Source organism: Thalia democratica, chromosome 6 (genome assembly GCF_965202585.1).
Source record: "Thalia democratica chromosome 6, ktThaDemo2.hap1.1, whole genome shotgun sequence".
Taxonomy (NCBI): Eukaryota; Metazoa; Chordata; class Thaliacea; order Salpida; family Salpidae; genus Thalia; species Thalia democratica.
Genome location: NC_139170.1, coordinates 58796170 through 58816382, shown reverse-complemented (window position 1 = coordinate 58816382; position 20213 = coordinate 58796170). Strand labels below are relative to the sequence as shown.

The following is a 20213-nucleotide window of genomic DNA, read 5'->3' as shown; positions in this document are numbered from 1 at the left end:
ACTAATCTCATAAATTGAGGTTTTTGTAAAAGGTTTGTTAACTACCCGAATGAAAGATTGTTTCGTTTTAATTTCATGAAGATTGTCTGAATTTAAAAGTGTTTAGTATGTTTTAGTTTTCTTTAAATTAAATCGATAACTTCCGATACTATAGAAAATTAAGTTATATAGTTTATCCGTTAAACCTTATTCTTTAAATTAAAGATTTTAAGTCTGTAACTTGTTTTATTATATACTTGTATTATGAATTTCAAACCAAATTTTAAAGCTTAATAAAAAATTTAAGATTTCAAAAACAATTTTACCTATTTAAGGCTGGAATTCTAAATAGAAAATTATCATTTAAGTTTTTTAGTTTAGTGAAGTTTAAACGAAAAATCAAGCTTCATCTTCTTTTATAGATAAGATTTAACTTAGGTTTGTATAAATTTGAAATAACCTAAAGAGATTTATCATGTAATATTTCAAGTTTTTTCAATAATATTGTGATAATGAAACAAGCTTTTTAACAATTCATGTTAAATCAGCTAATAGTTCTTCAGCTAAATTTCATCTAAATATTATTGTGTACAAACTTCTTTTTCTAAAACAGTTTATAATTTTTAACTTTAGTAAAAAGTATTACAAAACAAAAGTGCTTTTTTGAAAAATATAGTTCTCTAGTTTGATAATTTAAAAAAAAAAGTAGTTATTATGTTAGTGAACAGTACATCACTATTTAGAACTTTTATACAGTTATACCTATTATTAGTTGTAAAGAAAAACATAAGTAAGTATATAAGAGTAAAAAGATAACTTATAGAGTTTAAAGAACTTTGAAAAAAAAAAAAATATTTTTAGCAGTTTATCCCGTAAACAAATTAACTATCATCGTCTTTTAAGTATATTTGAGTCAATAAAAAAGATTTTAGTTCGAACGTCAATTTTTTATTGTTAAAAAATCTTTACACTTAAACCATCCTACTACTGTTAAAATTTTCTAGTATAAAATTGCAAGATAAAACTATATGAAACTCAAGTAGGAAAATAAGTACGATATTTTAAATACATCTTAGTCTGACTGCAAAAAGTGGATAACACTTTATTTAGCTAGTTGTATAAGTTAAATAAAAAAACAAATACTTGACATTAGAGCTATGTTTGTAAGTAGACACAATATATTGTGGTTTTTATTTTGTCTCATGATAGTTAAATAATTTTATTCTTAAATACATACCATTAGACTATTGTTTCAATTTGTTTTATGTATTTTTGTTTTGTATTGTATTAATTTTATTGTAGTTTTAAGATTCTGCCATGTTTCACTTTTTTAAATCAAGTACATAGTCATTTATTAGTATAAAAATTATAAAAAAATAGAGTATGGTTTTGTTTGCAGATAAATTTTACAAAATTGTTTCTTAAAAGAACAAAAAAGCGTTTATACTATGAACTGGCATAATTTTTAAACTTTCAATTAAAACTACTAAAATTTATCTGTAAACTAAAGTATTTTGTAAATAAAACTTCGAAATTAATAATAACTAATTATCTAGAAAAATTCTTAAAAACCTCTAAACATGTATTTTAGTTTTTCAAATGTTGTTTTTAAGAGAAAATAAAACTAATCAAAGTCTAGTTTTGTCTAATGATGTAAACGGTCTTCAAAAAGTCATCTTGCAAAATATTCTTAACAATCACAGTCTTCTCAAATCAGTTATACACAAGTCTTTTTGATTTTTTTTTATAAAGATAAGAGCTAAAAAAAGTAATAAATCGAGTATATGTTAGTTAATAAAACACTATCAAAGAAGTTTCATAAATATAAATAAAGTTTTATATAATAGTATTTATTAATATAATTACTAAACAAATTTGTTTTTTGGTTTTTAGCAAAAAAAGCTTGTTGAACAGTTTATCAATTTTAGTAGTAATTTCTTTTTTATTTGGTTTTTTGTCTTAATGGCTTTAAAATTTTTTGGATATAATTAAGGTAACTAAGTAAAAAATCTTTTTTATGTGTTATCATTGTAGTAGTAACTTGTTAATAAGCTAAAAAAATGTTTACTATTTTGATTTGTATTTAAAGTATTTAGTCGATAGGCTAAACTTATTAGACAAAGTCTTTGCGCACTGTGTTTTTTTGAAAAATATATTATAAAGTTTAAAGATGCTCGTTGAAAGTAAAAAAAATAACAAAATTTATGTAAAAGCAGAAAGTATAATAAAACTACTGGGTACTGAAAATTAATTCAAGAAAAATTTAAGAATATTGCTTACAAAAAACGTTTTTTAACTCGATAGCTAATTATCTTCAAGCTAACAAAAACATCTCGGGCCATATACGGCCTACCTTTCGTACTTCGCCTAACCATAATTTTTGTTCCTACATTTTATTGATCAAATAAAAAATTGGCTAAAGTCAACAGAGCCTTAACTTTCGTTTGCTTATTTTATTGTATTTTGTATGTTCTGTTTAAAATATAAATTTACTTTTAAAACAAGTTTACTTATGCAGGCGTGTAATTTCGTATTATATGTTATAAAAGTTTTTTGAGTTTAGTTATAGCAAATATTACAAATAGTACTTTTATGTATATTAATTTTATAAAAAAAATTGATTTCTTTTATAAATAAGTATTGAATAAGTGGCTTTGGACATTGCATAAAAAAGTTATACTTTGAGTTTGGGTAAACTATTACTTTCACGGCAATAAAACTATTGTAAAAATAATTAACTTAAGTAATATGTAAACTTAACTTGGAAGTCTAAAATAACTTAAAAATATTAAAAAGTATAGAAAAATACTAGAAAATCAACTTAAATTTATTTTTCAATACTTAAAACAAAAAGTAAAAAAAAATCTAGAAAAATTAAAAAATGTAAAAAAAAGATATACAGTAAAATTCTTTAGACATTTAACTTGAATTTATTTCTTATCATAGCTTGTTAATTTTCACTTATTTGTTAAAATATAGTGGTAATGATCAATAAATATAAATAAAGTACAATGGGTCTGTTTTGCTGAAATACACTTTTGAACGAAGGGTAAGTTTTGCTCGAGTGACAGTTTTACAATGGTGTCACCTTTTTCACGTTTAAATTGTTCAAGTCGCTGCTAAAATCGTCAAATGCCGCTCACCAAGCCGGCAAAAGGAACCGATTACTCGGTAAATTTATGGGTAGAAGTGATAAAAATATATTTTAACCCTTACTAAACTGACGACGTTCAAAAGTGACGCTTTGCGCAAAGGTAACCCTTCATGAAAAAATTCCATTCTACATTTCTGATACATTGCACTACCAGTAAAACTACAGCTCAAATATTGTTTAATAGATCAGTATGTGATGATCAACGAAAAGTTATCAGTAATTTGTGTAACTAAAATGTACAAAAATAAGTTTGCAGTTTTTAGCATCTAACAAAAAATTACCTGGCTTAACATTTTTGAAAGTACAATTTTTTTAATTTGGATTTTTACTTTAGTAGTTTTAAAACTGTCCCAAACAATACATAAATTTAAGTAAACGATTTCATCATGAATGTAATACCATCACGTATATTTTACAAGTCATAAAAAATTTTATATTAAGTTGGCTTGTTTAAGAGTCCTGATGACATCAAAACCTATTTATCCAGGCTAGAAGATAAAACATCACTTTTAAATAACGACTAGAAAACAACTGTAAAATAATCTTTGCGCACTTTTTTTTATATTAGCAATATTTCAATTTTAATCGAAATTACTAGTTATAGTTTTTGAAATAATAGACATCTGATTTAAGATTTTCACAGAGAAATTGTGTTAATTGTCAGATAATTTCTTTTTTATAGGATTATAAAAAAAATGTTTATAAAGTAATGCGTTGTTAAAGGTCAACACTCTCATTCTTTAAGTTTATATCTGACATTAATTAAGGAATTAAGTAGCTACAACTATACTTTTTAGCAATACTACTTGAAAAAAAGTACTTTGATATGTCATGTAAACGCTTAAAAGTATATATTTTAAAGTACTCAACAGCTGAAAACAGTGAAATCGTTACATTTAATCTATAACATTGCTAAGTTTGTATACATGTAGAATGTATATAAGTCAAATTTATTTTTGTTATAGTTATATTTAAGGTAACAAAGGTTTTTCATTTTGTGTAAGAACATTACATAAATTGTTGATACCAGTACGCAGAATTAAATTGCAATAATCGTTCCGTTCGATGCTTGGCTTTTAATTACAGTAAGTAGTTTGTTAATTTGGCAATCCTTTTAAGAAGTTTAGTATTTTAGCTAAAAAATATTTTAATTAAGTTTGATACAACATGGTAAAAAAAAAAATCTTTTTAATTTATTTAAATGTATATAAATATGAATTATGAGAATTAGTTAGATGTTATGAAACTAGATCGAAAAATAATATAAAAAAAATAATTTTTTACATTAGTAAAATATTAAAGTTTAAAAAATATACATAAATGTTAAAGAGAGCAAAGTTAAAAGAATTTTCAATGATCTACGTTTCTAAAGTATGAATCATTAGAGCTATGGTTCAAATAAGTTTTTTTTCGATTTAAATAATGTTATTTTTAAACTGTACAAAATTTGCTTAATACACGGATATTGTGATTTTTTATGTACAGTTAACTTTATAAAAAAAAAAGTTTTAATATAATAAACTGTAAATGTTTCACTAATTTATAAAACTAGGCTCTTTAAAGTTTTGTTTTTGTTATATTTTCGATTAACAACATGAAATAATTTCTGTAATGATATCATTTAAAACAAAATTAAAAAATACTTTAGCATTAAAGGAAAGTAATATTTTACACTTTTTTTTTTGTGAAAATTAGTTAATTATTAGACCGAAATAGACAAAATTTTATCAAAATATATTTATAAAATTTTTTTTTAACTTTCATTAAACAATGTAACACATAATTAAAAATGACTTACTAGCGTATCAATTAAGATAAATAAACTTTTTTTTAGTTTTCTATAGCATACAATAAAAATTATGAGACATTATATTTAAACATTTCAATAATTAAACAACAAACCATCATAAGTATGAGAATTATCAGACAAGTTGCTACAACAAAAAAAGACTGACCATTATAAATAAGAATAATACTGATTACAATAACATAAATAACAATCTATTATATAAAAGAACTATATCTTGTTGAATATTTAAAATAAACAAACCATAATAATTAAGCTAATTCTAAATGTTAAAACTTCTCCTAGAAATTGTGATTTTTTTATGTTTAATACGTAACCATCGTTACCATTCTGTATAATAAAATTTTTAACAAAAGTAAAATGCACAGTTTTATATATTGCACTATAAAATATTTTATTTAGAGCAGTAACTAATTTTGAATAGTAAACAAACATTAAAATATCGAAGAAAAATATATAGTCAGTTATATAAAGTTATAAAGTAAAAAACGAAATTTATATATTTCAAAGTACATAAAGAACATATTTAATCTAGAACAAACAAAATTTGTTTTTAATACGAATTAGTTTTAAACTAAATATTAAAAATAATTTGATTTAAACTCAAAGATAAAAAACAAACAAGTAAACTATTTGAAATAAAAAATATTATTCTTGCTAAATCTTAAATGATAAATTATGTTTACGGAAGTTTTATGGTTTTCAAGAAGAAATTAAATAATTTTATTGAGCACAAACTTTTAAAATTTTTGTTTAAACTAACAGTTATTTTTACTAATAAAATACAAACGAATACATTTTGTGATTTCCATTTTTTATAAAAATGGTTAGAATTACAAACAATTTATATGAAATATTTTTCTTTAAAGTGAAATAAGTTCATTATCTGTATAACAAATGCATTAATTCAAGCTAAAATCTTATTAGAGCTTATAATGATGTTAAATTGCATGTTCAATGTAAATTTCTCTTATTCAATAAGGCCTTAAGAAATATTAAAGCTAGTAATTTATACTTGGTGTAAATGAAGTATGTGCTAAAGTTGTTTTAAATTGTTTTTTTTTGGCTTAGTCTTTTAAATAAACTATAGGTTTTTTTTTATTTACCACTGGTTTTAATTTTAGCGAATGCGGTAATTTTTTATATTATTAATTTTATTACTTAATGGTAAATTTTATATAATAACATAACAACACTTTAAAAACATATCTAAACAAGTTAAACAAAATAGGTTGTAAACATATATACCATATCAAAACTATGATGTTTAAACAAACAAGAATCGTAAAGTGTTAGTATATTACGAATTTTAAGCTTAAAATGAGAAGCAAATTTAATGAAATTAAATTGATTGCCAGTTAAAATAAAAAAAATTGATAAATCAGTTTAAAGTATTTCGTAAACACAATAAAAAAATTTAATAATAGATAAATCTTTTAATATCTTTAGTTTTAGCCATAAGAAATACAGATGTAGATAAAGTTAAAGGCAATAAATTAACGAAAATGATTATATTAGTCGATGATGGAAATAATAGACAAAAAAGAATAAAAATGAAATCTTAATAGTAAACTCAGGTATACATTATGAAGTGCAAATGTTTTATAAAGAGGCAAGGTTAAAAGAAATGATTATAAGTGAAGTACAAATCTCAAGCAAGTAAATCTGACATAGTTTAGGCTTGGAACAAAATCTAAAGTAAAAAAAATCTAATGTTGATAATTTGAAACACAATATTTGGAAGCAAAACGTTTTTTTATTTAAAGTTAGAAAAACCTTATATAAGTGGTTCTGATGATTCAAGTAAGCAGTAAAAAAATACTTTCAAGCAGTCATAAATAACTATTTTTGTTTAGTAAGGCAAGATAAAAAAATTAGAACAAATACAAAACTAGACGAAGTTCAGAACAGAACATTTATACTTTGATATGGAAGCATTAGGAGAACACACAAAACTATCCAAGTAAAAACCGATGTTGAAATTAGTTTTCATAAAAATTTACGTGGTATTTAATTTTATGGTAGCAATAATTGACTGAAACATAATTTTTTCATTCTGATCAACAAAATAATAGAAATAATTGATACAAATACAACAGCACTGATCACAATTGCTATTATTGTTCCGTTCGAAACTTGGCTTTGACTAGGTGGTAGTCCTAAAAAGTTAATTTAATTTTGTAATTAAATTTTAGAATTTAAACGTTTATTATGTGCATATAAAAAATTAACCAAAAAAATATTTAAAAAAAAAAAGAATCTAAAGAATTATACACGAATTAAAAAAATTGGTCAAAATAAACTTGAATTTTGATAATATTTATTAATACTTTTAATTTTTTTTTATTTTTAGTTGAAGTCTATAGAAAAAAAATATTTAACTAATATACATTTTACTTATATAAATAAAAGTAACAAACTTTAAAATGTTTTTTCAATACTCATTTTTTGTACTAAGCTAAAATAACACTTTTTGTACTAAAAATAAAAGAAATGTTGTTTTAAGAATTTATGCAAACTTTAAAAAAATGTGATGACTCAAAACAATACATAAGATTTTCAACGTTCATATTTTAGTTAAAATGTTGCAAGTTTTAAACTAGTGTGGATAAAAGTAAACCGCATTTAAGGAAGTCACTTTGATGATTAATACAAAAAGTTAACTTTTACACATTAAACACTAAAATGATATGAAAGTGTTTTTTATTCACGATTTAACAACTTTAAAATATACAGCTATAGATTTAAAACTAAGTAAATAATGTAGTTTTTTTTTTCAATTTTGTAACTTAAGTTGTTAATTAAAAATACAGTACACAGGGTTGCCAAATGTTTTAGGCAAGCCTAAAAAATATTCTTTCAGGCTTTTAAAATTACAGATTTTAGGGTTTTCTTTTGTTTTAAAATTAAGTTTAAGGTAAAAAACTGTTTAAAATAGTATAAAAACATTGAAAAGATACTGTAGAGCTACATTAAATGTAATTTTTTATGAAAATAATTTTTTGATTATGATAATTTTTTTTTATGTTTTTGATACTTTTTTTGTGTCGTATCGAAATTTTACTACTAAAAGTTATTTAAAATTTCAGGTTCTTTAGTAATTTTTGTTCAAAATTCCAGGTTTTTAAAACAATCTCAAATTCCGGGTTTTTCAACATTTTTAGCCTAAATTGTCAATTTCCAGGTTTTTTCAGGACTCCAGGTTTTTTGGCAACGCTGAGTACATTATCAGTACAACTTTTTAACTCTATCTAAAATTGTCAAAAAAAAATTGTACCTTCTATATCATTTAGAAAAATTAAACAAAATACTAACACTTTATACATGGTTTAGTTTTAAAACTAAATTTAAATTTTTGGTAGTTTGTTGTAAACCTTTTTTTAGTATGCATACTAACTTTAAAAATCTGACTGAAAAAATAACATTTTTTTAGACTAGATATAAATAAATTTTAAAATGAAACCTTAAGTAAATAAATAAACAAACCATCATAAATGAGAATGATATTCATATCAATTGTTAAAATTTCTCCAGGAAATTGTGAATTTTCGATGTTCAATATGTAGCTACCATTACCATTCTGTGTAATAAAGTTTTAACAAATTTAATATAGTATGTAAAGAAAAGTGTGATCTATTTAGACAAATTATATAAAAATCTTATAACAGCAGTTAACTATTTTTAATATTACTTAAATAACATAATACTATACTAATAAGTAATTTTATAATAATATTATATTATTAATAATTTATAACTACATTGTAATAAATTCTAAGAGAACAAAAAAAACATTTAAAAGTTAAAATATTTTTATAATGTTAAACCAGAACAGTTTTTTAAATTGTAAAGAGTTTATAAACAATTAATTTCTATTTAAAACTAATAAATAAAACAAAAAACTCATCTTTATAAAACTAAAACTTAAGTATATATTATTACAAAAAGGAAAAAATTCCATAAGGAATTATACAAAAACATTTAAAATTAAATAAAGAAAGCTGTTTACAAACTATTTTTACGAAGTTTCATATTAAGCTGAATGTTAAAGAAACTCATGCGGAAACATAAACCATCATTAACGAAAAAAACAAACATTACATTTATTGAAAAATATATGTTTTCTCTATAGCTTATATAGCGTGTAATTTAATTTTTGATGAACTTTTGGTAAAGCTAAATAAAATACTTAGTAAGTGATTTCCTACTTTAAAAGTTGAAATTACTATCTCCTAAGGCATTAATAAGTAAGAGATATTTACATTAAACATGCAATTTAAAACCATTATAAGCTGTAATAGAATTTTGAACTTGAATGAATGTGTTTTTTTGTACAGAACCGAAATCAGTTGTCAAATAAAAAATAAAATCTTTTCATGAATTAAAACAAAAATATAAAACTTTCAATTTAACAAAAAATCTCTCATTTTGCACTCTTTTAACCAATAACAAATTTGAAAAGCAAAACTTTTTGAAGCTTATTTCAACTCTAATTAATTAACTGTATTGTTCATTTTTAAAAATGTATATCTTTAAACTTAATTTGGTATTAGATACAATAATTATAAAAGTTACTGAAAAAAATAATAAAATATATATATATTTATATATTCAAGTCTCACTAGTACTTTTTTAAGTTTTAATGACAAACAATATTTGAAATAAAGTTTTTTAAATTCTACCATAAAGATGATGTTTATGATTTTTTACTTTTTCTATACGCAAAGTTTAAGGTAAAATTTCTTAAATTTTTTGATATCTCAATAGGTTAGATAAACAAGTTACTTTATTTTTTAGTTTTGTTAGTTATAAAAGTATATATGACTCAAACAATTTAAGTAAACAAAAATTGTTATTGCAAAATAAACATTTTTTTTTACTTTTATAAAACTATATTCCACCGATTTTCTTTAATGTTTTTGTGAACTACTTAATTACAATAACTTATAAATTATTATAATTAAGTCCTACATTTTCTGGAAAATTTTTAAAACATATTTGTACAAAAGTAAAAAGCACTTTAGTAAAACTTATTAATGACTGAATACTAATTTAAATTGACAATTTCAAAACATGTTAAACAAAGTATTACATTTAGGTGGGTTTGTAAGCTTTATAAAAATTAATACAACTTTAAATAAACAATGTTGGAATATAGTTAAACTTTAAATATAAACACTTGGATATACAGAATTTATGTATGTACAAAATAGCTATATTCACATTCAATAAATATTAATTTTGAATAATTTTTGTATACTTTTTAAATGTAGGCTTACAAAATTGTTATAATTATGCTAAGTAAATTGTCAGCTTAAGTTAAAGCTTACTTTAAAGTCAGAATAAGTGAAAGAAATTGTCTGATTAAATCCAACATTTTCGGCAGGTGTTATTTCAGTTGAAGAATTACCTACAAATAAAATAAAAATTTAAAAGTTTTCATATCAAATGTGTAACTCACAACTACAATCTTACATACTATAAAGGAAAATCAGTGATTATTTTAAGAAGCTTACTAAAGACCAAAAATAAAAAGCTGCACTTATGTATAAACAGTTTTTAGTAAACTTATAAGCTTCAATAGAGTTACAAATTTAAAAAACCTGAAATAAGGATTGCTGTTTCAACAAGCGGATTTGAAAAAAATGACTGATGACAAGATTTTTTTAATGAACTGCTTTTAATTGTACAGTTTGTATTTGATTGTAGTAGTATTGGTTTCTCTGTATAAAAAACTAGCTAAACATATGTAAATAAAAAACATAAAAGTTCCGCATTTTAATAACAAGATTTAGTAAAAAAAACTACTTAGTAGTTATAAAGATTGGTTCGAATTATTTTACTTGACTTAAGGTTTAAGGAAAAATTCACTAACACATGTATAGAAAAGTTAACTTTCTAATGCATTTGACAGAATAAAATTAGAATGATAAAAACAAAAAGTCATCTGTAGAAAAAACAACTTGAAAAAGTTTCAAGTAAACTTACTATACACAAGAAAAGTCTTCTAAAAGTAAAGTTTGTTTTTAAAAATATGATGAAAAAAAGTTCAAATTCAATTTAACTCACTGTATATAACAAGAGTTTTGGGTTGTGAGATTCCGAAATCTTCGTATTGTGGCATCTTATTAAAATCATTCAATGCTTGGCAGGTTATTGTCTGATCACTTCTGTCGTTTGCTACTCTTACTGTGAAATTGTGTCCACTTAGCTGAAATAAAAAATCAAATAGTATTTTTTACTGTTAAAAATACTTGTTTTCACAAAGTTAAAAGCTTTTTATCTTTCAGTAACTTAATTTTCTACTAATAAAAATTTGAAAAAATTACTACAAACTGTATAAATACATTTTTTTGTAGGTCTTTTGCCATTCTTTCTATGAAAATACATCTACTTTACTGAAACAAATATTATTTTGTTTCGTTTTTTTAAATAATATTTTAAATAGCACTTAAATAAACATGTATTGTAACATACAGTAATCTCTTGCATCTTTACGCACTCGTGACGTTACGTACTCTCGTTTAGTTACGCATTTTAGAATTCTAAATAATTCAAAGATTTTTTTTTTTTTTAATATTGCACAAATTAGGTTTATTATATATTTTTTATTTAAAATATGTTTTTAAATGCTAACTCACCTCTCTATATCTTATACTTTGTAAACTAATGTTTCTTGACAAATTGACATACATTTATAATTCAATTTATCAGAAACTTTGTTAACAGTAAGAGATTAAATTTAAAAAAGTTGTAGTTATATAAATAATTTCTATTATAAATTTTTCATATCTTTTATATATTTTTGTTCAAAAGAAGAAATCCATTACAGCACCAAAAGCATGTTTTTGTAAAAGGCTGTAGAAGCAAATTTAAATAAACACAACACACCATTTTTTAATTGTAAACAAGTGCTTAATTATAAATTGAGTTTGCTAAATAAAATAGAATATAAATGTTAAGTATCAAATAAGTCACATATAAATAAAGATAAAATTTACTTATCGTTAAATAAGTAAAATTTTTCTTTACGTATTATTATTTTATATAAATTTAAATCTTTATTTTTATGTATAGTTTTATCTTCTGTTTTCATATTTATAAATAAAGTAAACAATTATTAAAAGTTAGAAAGTCCCCAGTCTGCATTTAACTAGAAGCAATGTCAAAAAACAGGCATTATAGTAAGTATATTTGGTACCTCTCGTATCTTTACGATCTCTCATATCTTTACGCAATTTTTCTGTGGACACAATGTGCGTAAATAAGCGAGAGGTTAATGTAATTATACTTAAAAATTGTTCTATTGAATAAATTGTTAAAATTTTATTAAATTTTCAAAGTTAAAAAAACTTACATGAAGATTATTGATAATTATTTTGTTGTTTAATTTATATTTTTGTTTGATGTTCTTGCAAGCTAAATCTTTATAAAACTCTGCAAAGGTCCTCTAAAACTAATAACAAAAAACATACCAGCTGAATATTACAAGGAAATAATTAAAAGTAATTTTTGTTAACTTTATTGTTTACAGTGTAAAACAATGCTAGGTCATTATAACAACAGGGTTAACAAAAAATCCTTTAAATTAATTTTGTTGTTAGTAATAAAATAGCTTTAAAACTCTACAAAAACGAACTTATGGTAACAACAATCACAAAACAAAAACTCATGAAAATTATAAACAAACCTGGTCAATATTAACAACTGAGCTGACAAACGCCCCATCACCGTGATCATACACATATTTTATCTGATTAACAGGTGGTACTGCATCAGTGTACGAACACTCAACATTCAAATAATCACCCGGTTTGTACTGCAAATTCCCCACCAATGTCGATTCTGCAGCTGTATTTTGTAGTTGGTTTGAATTAATAAAACTAACTGGAAAGAACATAAAGTCTACAATGTTTGGGTTGTAGTCTAAACTGACAATGTTTAAGAGTTATGACCCTTGATAATGTCGACTTAAGTTTTGTTGAAACAAAAAAAGCCAAGTTTTACAGTTCTTAAGTGTGTATTAATATGTACATAAGGTCAGAACTAAGTTTTTTAGTGAATAAAAAAAACAGTTACTAACTATCAAAGAAAATACTTTAGCTGATTGAAAAAAAAAGACAAAAAACTAGAAAAGGCTTTAAATGCATCAATTCTTAGTACTTTTAGCTTATTAAAATTCTAAAAACTAAAATAAACCTTTCCAGCAAGTAACACCATCGACTTGCCACATTGCATTGGCCAAACAAGTAACATTTGAAGTGAAACGTTGATTTTTTTTGAATGGAAAACTGTTCTGTTCACTGCAAGTCAGTTTGCTCTGTTCGTTGTAACCAGATGGTGATTGTGCACTCATTTTATCGTTGATTTCAACTGGGCAACCTAGAATTAGTATTTAGTAGTTTAAAAGGGCATTGTTAGGATTTAAATTGTTAATAATTTAAAATGTTTGTGTATTTGGATGGTTACTTAAAAACTTCAGAAAACATATTAAATGCAAATGCCGGCTTGCTATAGGAGTTTTATTTATATTAGGTGTACAAATGACTGTTTTGGACCTTGAGAATAAAAAACCCATAATTACGCTTAAGACTTATCATTTCTTGTGGGAATATAAAATCAAAATGTTAATAACGTTTTACGTAGATAAACCTTCAATGCTTAAAAATTTGAATTACCATATTTTATTTACCAAAATAATTTCAGATTACTTGCTAAGCAACTCTAGTTGTTCTAGATTCTAGAACAGGGTTTCCCAAAGTGGGCGATATCGCCCCCCTGGGGGCGATTTTAGTAAATCGGGGGGCGATAATTAGTAAGGGGGCGAAAGGGTGGGCGATAACTAGTAAGGGGGCGAAAAGGGGGCGATTTTAAAGTTTTGGGCTGTCATAAAATTCTTACTTTTTATCTTGCTACGTTACTAATTTTAGCTTGCTATTAAGTTTTTGACCTTGAGATAAAACTTAAACAAAAAAATTTATTTTTTTTAAGTAAAATATAGAGAAAAAAATCAAGTACTTATGACTACTACTTTCAAATAAATTACATATTTTCATTTATACGTTTTCTTATTTGACAATTACATAAATCATAGATGATCGGAATCCCTCTTACCACTTTATAACCTGACATATATGTTATTTGGGATCATAAATGGTTTGTAAAAATCTATGTTATTTATTATCAACTATCACTTCAAGATATTTTCAATTGTTTTTTGAAAAGTCACTAAGTTAGACTAAGAAATAAAACTATACAGGGTTACCAATTTACCTACAAACCTGGAATTTGACAATTTAGGCAAAAAAAAAAACTAAAAAACCTGGAATTTTTAACAATTTTAACATATTATATAGTAAAATTTTGATTTTGACACAAAAAAGCTATCATATAGATAAAAACACGGATCCCTTCGAGGCAGATCTTTTTGAAGTAAACGACTTACAGGAAACCTTTTCAGACTTACAACTTAACCTTGAACTTGAAGTAAATTTTTCCAAAGAACGATATAAAAGCTTTTGGACTCAACAAAAAATAAGGCAAAAGTATCCAATCATTTGAGAGGAATTTAGATTGTTGTTTATAGTTTTTCCTTCTAGCTATATTGTTGAAAAAACTTTCAGTTCATTGTCAACATCTTGAGCAAAAGATCTAATCTAGATATTTGTAAAGAAGGCTTTATTTTACTGATTAAGAATCAGAATTAAAAAAAAACTTGCAAGCAGTCATGAACCTCATATTTCACATTATATTAGACTTCAGTAGCACACATTATTTTATGAAATTTTATTTTATTTGATCTTTTGAATTACTTTTTATTTAACCTGGTTTGCAATGTATTTAAAAAGTTTTTTTATAATAAAAAAATCATTAAGTTATTTATTCCACAACAGGTTTGAATAATGCCTAATAAATATTAATTACGGTAGACTTCCTCTTGAGTTCGCACTTTTAACCCAAAAAAAACTGCAAATTTACAATTTCTTAAATTTAACTTAAATAAAGTCTATTACTAATAAGTACTAATAAAACAAAAAATACTTAATATTTAATATCTTATATAGATTTTTTTTTTAATGAATTATCGTTTTATGCTGCAGTTGATTTCATGTTTATTCATAACGTTATTGCATATAACATATTTAAATTTATCATTTTGTAAAAAACAATGGTAATAATTTTTGAGTTTGCACTTTTTTATTTTGTTCAAAGTGCGATTTCAAGCGGAAGTCTTCTGTATTTATTAAATGGTTTTTGTTTTAAATCTGTTAATAGTTTTATTTTGACCTGGTTAATTTTGTAGTTTATATTTGTTGTTTTATATTACACTAAAAGTTTTTATAGCGTAGTTATAAAATTATTTGTTTGAAAAAAATTTATTTGACATAATTTTGTTATTACTTGTTTAATATTACTTGTTTAAAAATCATGATAACCATTAAAGTTTTTATTTCAAATTTTTTTTTTGGTTTTAAAAGAGTATAGATTTGAAGTCTCTATTTGAAATGACTTCAAATTTTTCATTTAAAAGATTCTTAAACTAAATTTTATTTTATAATTTGATTTATTATTGTTAAAAAATCTATATATTAGAAATTTTAAACTATTAATACAACTCTTTTTTGTTTTATCTTAATTTTAAATATATTAACAATTAGAATGTTTTGTTTATTTTAATAGTTCAACACTAGCTTTTAGTTTTTCACTACTTCTAGTAAATTATTATAGAGTATTAACTTCTAAATGTCCGAAATTCGTTATATGAGAGATTATTAAAATGGCAGGTTTTAGTTAAAATTTCAGATCGGTAACGTCCGGTTAAGATCCAGTCAAATTTCGACCCGCTAAATAACTTGAAAACTACTTGTGCAAAATAAAATAAAAAATTAATTTTTTGATACTTAACTTTTTAAAATACACTTTCAATTTAGTTTTCAGTTCACAATAGTGTTTCCTAGATCACAATAATACTAAATCATTTTATTACAATTTCGATCGAGTTGTTTGATTTTCTTATATGTTATTTTATTAAATCATGCAGCCCGCAATTACATTTTTTTAACAAGTTGTCCACCACTACCCTAAAAGTTTCATCAGTTTCAAAACAATTCATATTTAAACAGGATTGATTACAGATTACACAAGGCTTTCTAATGATCAAGTATTTACTGGGCGTATAAGAAAACAATTGTAACTTATTTTCTCAAACCTTGTAAACTACTTTGAAAACAGCCACAAAAATGCTTGCATAAGAAATACCAGACTAAATTATATTTCAAACACAACTTTTTTGGCTCAAAAGTTTGTACTCAAGAGAAAAACTACTTTGTAAAATCGTGGGGGCGATTACTTTTCAAATTTCTGAAAAGGGGGCGATTTAGTAAATGAGTTTGGGAAACCCTGTTCTAGAAACTACAACTTTTTAAACAAATTATAAACTAAACTTTGAACCAATATCTAAAATTTGAAAATTTTAAATATTTAAGATTAAATTTAGAACCAACCAAGTAAAATACAAGCAAGTCACTAGTTTTTTTTGTTTTACTTTTTATAAGCTATTTTAATATTTAAAGTAAACTTTTGATCGAATGGTTTATAAAATATTTGTATTTTATAAAGTTTACTATTTTTTAGCACATAAAAAGTTTATGGAACTGTTCAGAGTTTACCTCTTGTAATCAATAAACTTAAAACAATTAAAATTTCAAAACTAAAATTAATTTTTGCAAGTACTCTGAAAGAAATGAAAAGATATATCAAGATGTGGGTAGTATTTCAAAACGAGAATTAATAATTTGTAAACAGACAGAAGTTAGTGAGTAAAATGTAGTGGTAATTTAGCAACTAAATTTCAAGTAGGTATAAAGACAGTTGAAAAATCATTACAGAACATTGTTTATAAATAGACAACAATTTTTTTTTATTGTTAAACTAATAAAAAACTCTTAGTAAGCTATTCTACTTTTATCTAGAACATTCGAAACTTAACACTACTTTGTAATTTACAAAAAATATAATCCAAAAAGCCTAACTTAAAAAACTAAACTATGTAGTAAAAACAAAAGTTGTCAATGTAGTTTTTTTATCTTGTCAATATATATATATATATATATAAGTTTGAATACCAATAACAAATTATCAAACTTTTAACAGGCACGTTTGAAACTTCACACTCTTGTTGCACACTATCGTCAACTTCCACAGTAAACTTGTAACTAAAACTGGAGTGCTCTTTGGTGAGTTGATTGAGAAATGACGAGGTCAGCAACACTCCTTGGATGTTGTTTCTTTTTGTTGACTGGCAGGTAAGTTGGTGAACATTCATGATTTTCCGACTGGTGTCACAGTTCAACCCACCTGTTTGTTATTTATAGAGTATAAATGTTTGGTAAATTTTTATTTATTAAAGATAAAACATCTTTTTGGTAATGGAACAAGAAAAATTTTAATAAATTTTTATTTGTCTTAAAAAATATTGTTTTTAAAAAACACAAAAAAAAGAAATTAAAACAAATTTAAACTTAGTTTTTTTAAACAGACTTTAAGTTTTTATTAATTGCCAAAATTAGAAAAAAAATCCGAAGGAAAGAGAATGTTAAATATATAATTGAATATATGATAGTAAAATTTAGAAAAACACAAAAAATATAACAACAACTAAACTTCACTAGTGCCAATGAGCCTGACAACATTAGTGAAGGTGACATCGTTTCCTGGTTGGTTTGGAAATTTCAAGCTCAATGTTATCTCAGCTCTAACACTGCCACTGATGCTGGGCGACACAAACACCTGCCAGTTGACGCCAGTGTAACCAACTGAAAACTGCTCAACCGCAGAGTTGGTTGATGCGGCGTATTCAACAGAAAAGTCATCTGAATTTCCACAATTTTCTGTATGTATGTTTGTCTAGCATAGCAGGAATTTAAAGTGCAAAATAGAACAAGCTATTTTAGTAATGTTCTTAAAATAAGTTTTTCTTTGACTGTTTAATGTTTAAACAGTTAAAGTTGAGTCAGTAAAGTGTTAATTATTTATCAAGCTCAACTTTAAAAGCTTTTAAGAGACTTTGATCATAGATAAAACTATAAATATTAACAACTAAAATACCAGAAAATCTTTAAATTTGCAGTATAAACTAAAAATAAACTTGTGTTAACAAACTTGTAGTACAAATACTTAAATTAAATGTATATTTAAAAGAATGTTGATCATTCTAAACCACAAGATTAGATTCAAAGATTTTATTTTAGGTACAAACAAGTTTTGTAGAACATAACAAAATTTTATATAAGTTCTAAATAAAAACACTTTAAAAAATTTTATATCAGACTTTATACCAAGACAATATTACTTATCTTTTAAATCCAACATCTATTTCTATTATTTAAAATCAAAATACTTAACTAGCAGAACATACCTGGTATTCTTGTAGAGTTTACACTTACAAAGGCAACCAATAACAGAAATATTAAGTTTAAGTAACGTAATTTCATTGTTTTTGTTTAATGACCTACTGAGAAAAAAACTTTTCAAAATTAGTAATATTTTATAAACTAGTTATTATTGCAGTTTTAAAAACTTAATATTGATAACACTTATTGTTGTAGATAAAATGCACATAAATTACTATTTGTTTCAACTTTTGTAAGTATTGTTACATTGTAAGTAAAGTTAACTATAACACAGGATTTCCATACTATTTTCAAAAGATCACTTTAAAAACATTAAAAAAGCTATGGCCCCCTCCAACAAGATAATTTAATAAACTATCATTAAAAACACCTAAATTTTTTTTTTGTGCTCTTAATTGTTAACTCCAGAATATCTAGTGTACGTTTCAAATTATGACCTAATGGCTCCCTGTGGCCCCTTAAGTGCTCATGGCCCCAAAGATATCCCTGCTCTAAGAGCACCTTCTTAATATTAACACATTTATAAACTTCCTAAAAAGCATCTTTGTATAAAGAATGTCAGACATTTTACAATGAATTGTATTACTATAATAATATTTTTTGAAAAGAAAAAGCAAAGAAAGAAAGAAAGTTTACCACTAAAACAAAATCACATCAAGAATCCAACCAAGTGAGCAATGTCACCAGAATTAACTTACAACTAGTTGTTAAAAAAATATTTAACTAGTACAGTGCTTATTCACTTATCTGGACACGTTGGGCAAAATTTTCTTATAAACATGTCTGGATAACTAAAATTCTGGAAAAAAAAAAAAAAAAATTTTTCTTATAATAATATAACTGCTGAATATAATGCAATGCATAATAAAAGTGTTATGGTAAAAACAAATACATAGTCATTGTGAGTAATATATAATAAAATGATAAGTAAAAAAAGCTAAATTTATGTTAATTAATTTTTTTCTAAGGTAGAAAAACATCAGACTTACTAACCCTATGTAACAATATACGTTTTTTAAGTGAAGCAGGTAAAATTCATTATTTGTAATTCTACCTGCAATAACTACTAATTTAAAAAAAGATTAGTTTTTGTATAAGAAAAAGATAAACTGAATTTATTCTTAAAAAAAGAAAAAACACATATTTCTAAATGAAAAAAATAACTTTTTTAATAAAAAAAAACAGACATAAAGAAAAACAAAAAAATTGAATAAGTTTAAAGTCAATTTAATGGAAACATATTACCCCAAAAAATTAGTTTCTATTGGAAATTATACTAAAATAAGAAAGAATAGAAGTTTATTTTATAGTTTATTCTGACCAAAACTAACCAGATAAGTGCGTGTCAGAATAAGTAAAGTCTGGATAAGTGAATAAGCAGTGTACTATAATAACTATCTCAAAATTTGTTAAACATCTATTTAAATGTCATAAAAATAATAAAAAAACTAAAACAAAAAATTATTAAACAAAAATGAAGCTTCTGAAACTTATAAAGCTGAAAAATATTCTCTAAAGTATGTAAGAAAAAAACATTAAAGTTATGCAAAACAAATAATTATAAAACTAACAAACAAAATAAAACAAATATACTATTGTGCAAACCAATAAAAGTTATAAATCGTAATAAACCAAAACTCAGTATCAAAACTTAAATGCAATAATATAAAATGCTAAATGTTAAATTTTATTTAATTTTATTTAAAAAATAGAAGTCAGTCTACTGTTATATATAATGTCGTTTCTGAGCGTAAAATTTAAAATGTTGGGATACTCAAGGTTTTTGTTTTGCTCCATTGATGTTGCTTGTGTATATAAATGACATATTTTCAGCTACAAATATTGAATAGAGGTTGTTTAA

General features: G+C 23.7%; 1 protein-coding gene across 1 annotated transcript; it reads right to left on the bottom strand.

The window, feature by feature from the left end:
* Positions 1 to 6876: 6876 nt before the first annotated feature.
* LOC145839378 (uncharacterized) lies at positions 6877 to 17280 on the bottom strand. Its single transcript, XM_082946956.1, has 8 exons — positions 17085 to 17280; positions 13140 to 13322; positions 12631 to 12791; positions 11010 to 11151; positions 10544 to 10663; positions 10271 to 10350; positions 8427 to 8520; positions 6877 to 7099 (listed from the first exon to the last, which is right to left on the bottom strand). Exons 1-8 carry the CDS (start codon positions 17263 to 17265, stop codon positions 6957 to 6959), a joined length of 1104 nt encoding a protein of 367 aa, XP_082803082.1. The 5' UTR covers positions 17266 to 17280; the 3' UTR covers positions 6877 to 6956.
* Between the last annotated feature and the right edge of the window lie 2933 nt (positions 17281 to 20213).